The following is a 7522-nucleotide window of genomic DNA, read 5'->3' as shown; positions in this document are numbered from 1 at the left end:
TCTCTTTGTCTTGATTGCTCTGGCTTCAACTTTCTGATGGTTCCACATCTGCATTTGTATAAGACTAGCTACTGCCCTGGGCAGAGATGAGGCCAGGTTTGGTTTCTGCTTTTCAAAAAATGTTTTTAAAAAATCCTTTTGGTGAACAATATTTTTCCTGCCTTTTTAATATTTCCTTCTCTGGGTTAACTTCCCACAGTGGGTTTTGGGTTGCAGTTTGGGCACTCGGTCTCTAAAAGGTTCGCCATCACTGCTATAGGGTATCAAGTTATGGAGAGTGTCCTTTGCCTCTTGGGTCAATAGGGAAGAAGAACTAAGAGGTCAAGATCTACAGATTCTAGTTTCCCTTTTCTTAAATTGCTAACCTTCAGGGAAGGCTTCAGGAAATTCCATAAAATCTTTGTTTAGCATTTCAGAGTGGTTAGCAGAGTGGTTAGCAGGGCCATGCAACACAATAAAAAAGAACTAGAATATCAATAACACCGCCAAAGCAGCTATCTTGATTTTTTTTTTTTTTACCCAAAGCCCCATGGAGGTCCCTTGTGGTTAGACCTCCAGTCTGGGAAGAAATACCACCAGGAATCTCTCTCCTCTCTAGCATAAAATCCAATTGGGCTACTGTTATATCTTCTGTTCTTTAGGCATTGAACAAGCCAGAGTGTTGAAACAGCAAACAAGTTTATTAACTCAGAACAGAAGCAGCCCTAAAGGCTGCTGCACAGCTATTTATACAGTTAGCCTCTAGGTGGCAACCCCAACCTCATTATCAGCTTGGAGACAGCCAGTCTGGCTTTCAGTAACAGCAACTGTTAAACAATACAGCAATGTAGGTCAGACATTAAGCAAGTGATTTAAAACAGTTGTGGCCAATACATTACAGTTACTAACCATCTTACAAGCTTAGGGCTGTTGTCAGGATCAAATAAAGGGGGAAAATAACGTCTGTACAAACACTAAGTGCCTGGGAGAAATGGCAGACAGTTATATATTTTTAATATAAAATTAGAAATCTGCAAATCAAACATAGGCCATCTCTGAAGATGGAGGTTGGATGATGGATAATAATCACTCCTCATTCCATGTGTCTTGAATTTATCTCATTCTGTCCTTGTCTATATTTGGTCTTCAGCGCAAAATTACCATTTTCTTAAGGAAAAAAAGTTCACTCTTTTGATACTATTCATTTCATCAAAGAAATATCCATACAGGTAGTCCCCGTCTTAATTACCATTCATTTAGTAACCAAAGTTACAACAGCACTGAAAAAAGTGACTGACAACAGGTCTTTGCTCTTACAACTATCACAGCATCCCCACAATCACATGATCAGGTGCTTGACAACCCACCTCACAGGGTTGTTGTTGTAGGGAAAAGAGGAGGAGGAAGGAAAGTTGGATATGTTCACTACCTTGAGTTATTTATAAAAATAACAAAGGTGGGATGCAAATAGATAAATAAATTTTGTTCCACGTGCACACACATAAAAAACATAGAGTGTCTTTCTTTTTTCCATGCGGCACACAACCCTGATTAACAGCAAATCCTTCCCACTCCTCCTTCCAGCACATCTTTCCATAGAATAAAATATTGTTTCCCAATTATGAATCAGGAAGTGAGTTCATGTTTTCCAGTAAAGCCCCGATCTTTATGAGGAGGGATGCTGAATGAGGTAATCATAGGGCATAGCATACACACAGACATCGCATCTCAAGTGGACTGATGTCATGGAAGCTGGGCAGGCCAGCTGTGAGCTTCTGGCGATATCACTTTCAAAAGCATCAGCCTGGGGGCTGGAAATTTGCAGCAAAGATTTCTGGAAGTTGAGCAAAGGCTCCAGTCTATTGTAATCATTTGATTGGTATTCAGCTTTTTCCTGCGGGCTGAAAACTATGAAGATCAACTTGGGAGGGTTGTGAACAATCCTTAGTGAAATCATGGAAACTCCCAACAAGAGGGGGGGGGGAATACCAAATCTATTATTCTACATCTTATCCTTCCTAGGAATCCAGGAGGAGATGACAACTACAGTTATCCCACCTCAGGAATGGAAAGCAGGTGAGAAGAGAGGGTGTAAATATTATCTTACTTTTCCTAAGGAAATCAGTTAATTTTTTTCCTTTAAAAGGGTTGGAAAACTACATCCCTGGAAGAAGAGCCCTTTTCATCTCTAAAAAAAATAAAAACAATTTTACAGTCAATGCAAAGAGTAAGGAAGATGATGCTCACAAAGCCATGCAGGCTTTGTAGGCAAATAAAAGAGGCTAAAGCAGTGGTTTTCAATCTTTTCTTCACTGTGAACCCCCTTTAAATACCTTCTGTGGCCTGGGCCATGGCCACGAACCCCCGAGACTTAACTCAAGATTTAAACCATAACATTTCTTCAAGCCTTTGTGGACCCCCTATATGATATCACGGCCCTCCAGGGGTCCGTGGGCCGCAGGTTGAGAACCACAGGGCGGAAGCATTCTTTAAGTCCAGAATGTCCATATAACAGTGATGGCGAACCTTTTAGAGACCGAGTGCCCAAACTGCAACCCAAAACCCACTTATGCATCGTCGGGTGCCAGGTGGGTGTGGCCCATTGGGGGGGCATGGCTGCGGTGGTAACAGCAGACTGGGTGGGACTAAAAAGTTCAATCAATCAATTCCAACTTTGCAAGATTTTTTTTTTCCTGCGAGAAGTTGAAATTGATTGGTTGATTGAACCTTTTTTTTTTGTACACGGCGGCGGAGGCCTAAAGCGAAAAGGTTTTATAAAACCCAGCTGAAAGCCTAGGACTGGGGCGATGGCACGCGTGCCCACAGAGAGGGCTCTGAGTGCCGCCTCTGGCACCCGTGCCATAGGTTCGCCATCACTGCCATATAACATTAAGAAGTAGCCCAAACACCTCCCTAATTCACAGGAGTATAGGAAGAGGGAAGAGTTACAGCACGAAGTTGCAAGATTCTTTATAGCCAGTTCTGTTTTAGCCATCCATTCAAGTTGATTTCCAGGCCTGGTCTGTCTAGTGGGGCTGACAGTCAACTTGAGAACTGGTAGGAGGAATTGTACAAGGGAAGTGGTTCTTGCTCCAAGGTGATCCAGCTGGCAGCTAGGTCAGGGCTTTCAACATTTTTCGAACAACTCCCATAAGCTCCAGATAGCATCTGAGATACCAGCAGAACAACAGGTTGCCTAATCTTTCTCTAATGAAAATAATACATGAGATAAATAATAGGTTTTAACTGCTGTCAGATATTGCCCAGAAGAATGATTTATCCCTCCCTCCCGTCTGTTTGTTTGTTGTTTGTTCACCAGGTACCGAATGTCAGAGCCATTGCACACCACCACAAAGACATGTCCACATGAACTTGAGGAACTATTGCAAGAAGGATTACGGTAACGTTTATTATTTATTTGAGATTCCACCTTTCCTTGCAGGAGCTTATGCAGTTTTTTCCCCATGAGAACAACCTGAGTGCAAACTCTGCGGAGGCATAATATTGGCCCAAACTCATCCAGTCAGCTTCCACAGCTGAGGCTGGATTTGAACCTGGTGCTCCCCATTCCAATTACCTTCATCACTACAGTTAGTCCTTGTTTAACAACTGTTCTTGTTTAGCAACCACTGAAAATTATGAGAGTGCTGAAAAAAATAACTTTCTGACTAGTCTTCACTTTTATGACCATTATAGCACATGACTAAAATTTGGACACTTCACAAAAAGCAGGAATGTTTGACCTTTGCAGCAGTCTGTGGTTTATGTGATCACCATTTGCATGCTTCTCAGCTAGATTTCAACAAGCAGAGTTAATGGAGAAACCAGATGTAAAGTCATAAATCATCATCACATGATAGCTTGGCTAACAATGTGGGTGATTTGCTTAACAGCAGTGGCAGAATGGAGGTTGTAGGTCTATGGCAATGACTGCCTCACTTAGTGATGGATTTGCCAGTCCCAATGATGGTCATTAAGCGAGGACTATCTGTACACCAAATTGATGCACCATTTCTCATTTCCATGCCTATTATTTCACTGCTGGCAAAACTGTGATAAAAAAACAACTGGAATAGTCAACCAGGAAGTGGTGTTACTGTTCAAGTAGTCCTCGACTTATGACCACAACTGAGCCCAAAATTTCTGTTGCTAAGTGAGACAGTTGTTAAGTGAATTTCACCCCATTTTACAACCCTTCTTGCCACAGTTGTTAAGTGAATCACTGCAGTTATTAGCAACACGGTTGTAAAGTGAATCTGCTTTCCCCATTGACTTTGCTTGTCAGAAGGTCACAAACGGTGATCACATGATCCCGGGACACTGCAACCGTCATAAATATGAATCAGTTGCCAAGCCTCTGAATTCCAATCACATAATCATGGGGATGCTGCAACAGTTGTAAGTGTGAAAAACCGGTCCTAAGTCACTTTTTTCAGTGCCAGTGTAATTTTGAACTGTTATTAAATGAATTGTAATTTGAGAACTACCTGTATAACATGCCCCTCCCACAGAATCAATCCAGGAAATATAGAATATATGAAATTAATAGTCTTCATGCGGAAGGTGATGCTATGGACCCCTCATACATCTATTAAAACAACCATTTGCTGGGAAATACTGCTTTTCCCAGCGACGATGCGCCTAGTGATGATTGCATGGGGTTGCAAATTGGAGTCTTAGATGGTACTGTTTAGGGGTGGGAATAAAAGAGAACTTGTAAAAGGAGTGATGTCATAGCTCCAGAAATAGGGCAGGATCACATAACAGTTCACTTCCTGATAGGTTTTTTTTTTCTCTTTTTTTGGTGACCTTCACAATACTGATGGCAGTTCTCCAGGCCCAGCTGTTGGCCTTAGAGAAGTCTGGAACATGGTGGCAATTTACAGCCTCAGTCCTCACTGTCTACCGCCAGCGTCGCGTGCCTATTCGTCGGGGAGAGCAGCCACTCTGGGTACCAGAACAAGATTTGGCCTGCCGGTGCCTCCACCTCCAAGTGGGCAAATTTTACCTTATCATCGGCAACGATGCCGAGTCACCTGACCCTGCCCGGCTAATCCTTGACAAAAACAGCCTTGCTCTGCTCTGGAGGGATGCTTGGGCACATAAACTGCGAAGTTTCCAGCAACAAAGCAAGCATGGAAAATGCTGAGGTATCTAAGCCAAAGAGGTGATGGGAAAGTGGGTGAAGAAACAGGTAGGAAAAGGCCTGAATGGGTAGAAAAACCCTCACACCCAAACTGAGTTTTAGAGTCCCACAGAAACTCCCTTGGGTACAAAAAGCTGAGCTTAAACTGGAACTGATTTTGATTTTAAAGTTTTAGTTCTGCATATCGATGACCCCCTCATTCATCCTTCTGACAGACCCATGGGTTGACATATTATCCCCTCTTTACAAGCCAGAGGAACTCAGCTGAACTAGAAACTTGGTTTTGGATGAATTAAGAATTAATGGAAAATATTTGGGCATGGGAAGCTGCTGATTAAGCTATAGCACCCCGAGCCATCAGGAGACTAGCCGGGCAGAACATATGCTATTCTTCACTAGCAAACTCTATCCTGCCATAGGGACAAACCTCAACAAAAGGTGCTGTTGTTATTTACCACATAACACAGATGGAGAATAGAGGTGTCCCCTGGCTTTGTTTTCCTTCTCTCCCTTCATGGGAGGTAGGATAAGGATAGGATAGGATAAAGAATAAGATTCAGGCAGAGGTGAAGTTGAGTTTCAACAGAGGATTAAAGCATCCGTCTTGGTCATCTGTCAAAACCCAGTATTTTGGGGCAAGTGTTTTTCACAGCTGCATTCAAAAGGAACCTCACCATCAATTGATATCAGCTAATAGTCAGATTTCTTTTGGTCATGAGTTTGACATTTTTCAAGGGTGATGTCTAAATTAGTCAAGAACCAGTTCTGACAATAACTCTTCCTGTGAGACCTTTGAAACCAAAACTATCAAAGTAGTTAAGAACTGTAATGTATCAAGTCATTTTTAAAAAGCTGTATTGTGTCAAAAGATATTTTAAACACAGCACGTTACTATAATGCCAATAAAACAGAACTTCTCAGACATTGTGGTGTCAAGAGCCACTAAAATTTCAAATAGGTCTGACCTTTCCCACCATCTTCATATCAGATATTCAGGAAACTAAATAATACAATTTAACTAAAGCTAAATTGAAACCCTTGAGAAATGCAGTGATTTTGGAATGTAAGACTGACAGAAAAATGTTCCATATAAAGAATTCCCTTTGAGCTGGATGGCATTTCTTGATAATAAAAGGTTAGAAAATTTGTCGTGATTGCTTGATTCAAAGAAGTGAAGTCATAACAAGAAACAGCTTGAAATCCCTTCTGAGTGAGGCTGGTGAAGATCTAAGTGCTTAGAATTTTTTCTTATTTAACTCACTTCCTTTTTAATATTGCTGATGTAGTACGCAGGTCTCCTCAGGGTGCCGTCGGCCAAGCAGTGTCGGCTGGCGACCCCCAGGGGGAGGGCCTTCTCTGTGGGTGCCCCCACCCTCTGGAATGAACTACCCCCCGAGATCCGGATGATTCCGGATCTCCTTACTTTCCGCCGCGCCCTCAAGACATGGCTTTTTCAGCAAGCGGGCCTGGCCTAGGGAGGATTTTAAATCGGGTTTTTAAATCGGGTTTTTTTTAAGAATAATTTTATCTGCACAACTTTAAATATTGGTTTAATTTGGTTTTATCTGGTGGGGGGTTGTAAATATGTCTATGTTTTTAAATATGTTGTGAGCCGCCCTGAGTCCCGTTGGGAGAAGGGCGGGATATAAATCAAAATAAATAAATAAAATAAATAAATAAATTAGAACAGTTTTAGAATCCTCAACTTACAATTATTTGTTTATTAACCATTTGAAGTTACAATGGCACTGAAAAAAAGTGTCTTATGACCACTTTTCACACTTAAGACCATTGCAGCATCCCCATGGTCACATGATCAAAATCCAGATGCTTGGCAACTGATTCATATTTATGACATTTGCAGTGTCCCGGAGTCATGTGATCCCCTTTTGTGACCTTCTGACAAACAAAGTCAATAGGGAAGCCAGATTCACTTAACAACCATGTTTAGCAACTAAACAATTGCAGTGATTCACTTAACAGCTATGGCAAGAAAGTTCGTAAAATGGAGCAAAACTCACTTAACAACTGCCTTGCTTAACAACATAAATTTTGGGTGCTATTGTGGTCATAAGTTGAGGACTAACTGTAAAGGCTTTACAGTTAAACGGCATCTATGGGTCATTCTTCTACATAGAATTGGGTTGATTCAATAATGTTTTGTGTTCTGAAGCCTGCTGAGCTAAACAGCTAAAGAGGCATATGAACTCATAAACATTTGGGAGAAATCCCTATCCATAAATAACGATTATGAACATCACGTTCTGTTAAAATGAATTCAATAGGCATAAAATGCTCCATTAGGTTCTTAAATCCCAATCTTTCCAGTACAGTTAAGCTAACTCACATTGTTCCTACAAACAGCCACCCAGTGCAGCAGGTGGAAGACAACTAAAC

At 41.5% G+C, this 7522-nt stretch overlaps 1 protein-coding gene across 1 annotated transcript in view; it reads left to right on the top strand.

The window, feature by feature from the left end:
• LOC107283077 (netrin-1) overlaps positions 1 to 5128 on the top strand; it is a 17579-nt gene extending 12451 nt beyond the window's left edge. The window contains exons 5-7 of the mRNA XM_015810927.2: positions 2002 to 2055; positions 3299 to 3379; positions 4809 to 5128. Coding sequence (XP_015666413.2) covers positions 2002 to 2055; positions 3299 to 3379; positions 4809 to 5128 — 455 coding nt within the window. The remainder of the gene's footprint in view (positions 1 to 2001; positions 2056 to 3298; positions 3380 to 4808) is intronic.
• The last annotated feature ends 2394 nt before the right edge of the window (positions 5129 to 7522 follow it).

This window comes from Protobothrops mucrosquamatus, unplaced genomic scaffold (assembly GCF_001527695.2).
Source record: "Protobothrops mucrosquamatus isolate PMUCROS unplaced genomic scaffold, P.Mucros_1.0 scaffold25, whole genome shotgun sequence".
NCBI classification, from domain to species: domain Eukaryota; kingdom Metazoa; phylum Chordata; class Lepidosauria; order Squamata; family Viperidae; genus Protobothrops; species Protobothrops mucrosquamatus.
Note: the sequence above shows the minus strand (reverse complement) of the source record. Positions and strands in the feature narration are given on the sequence as shown.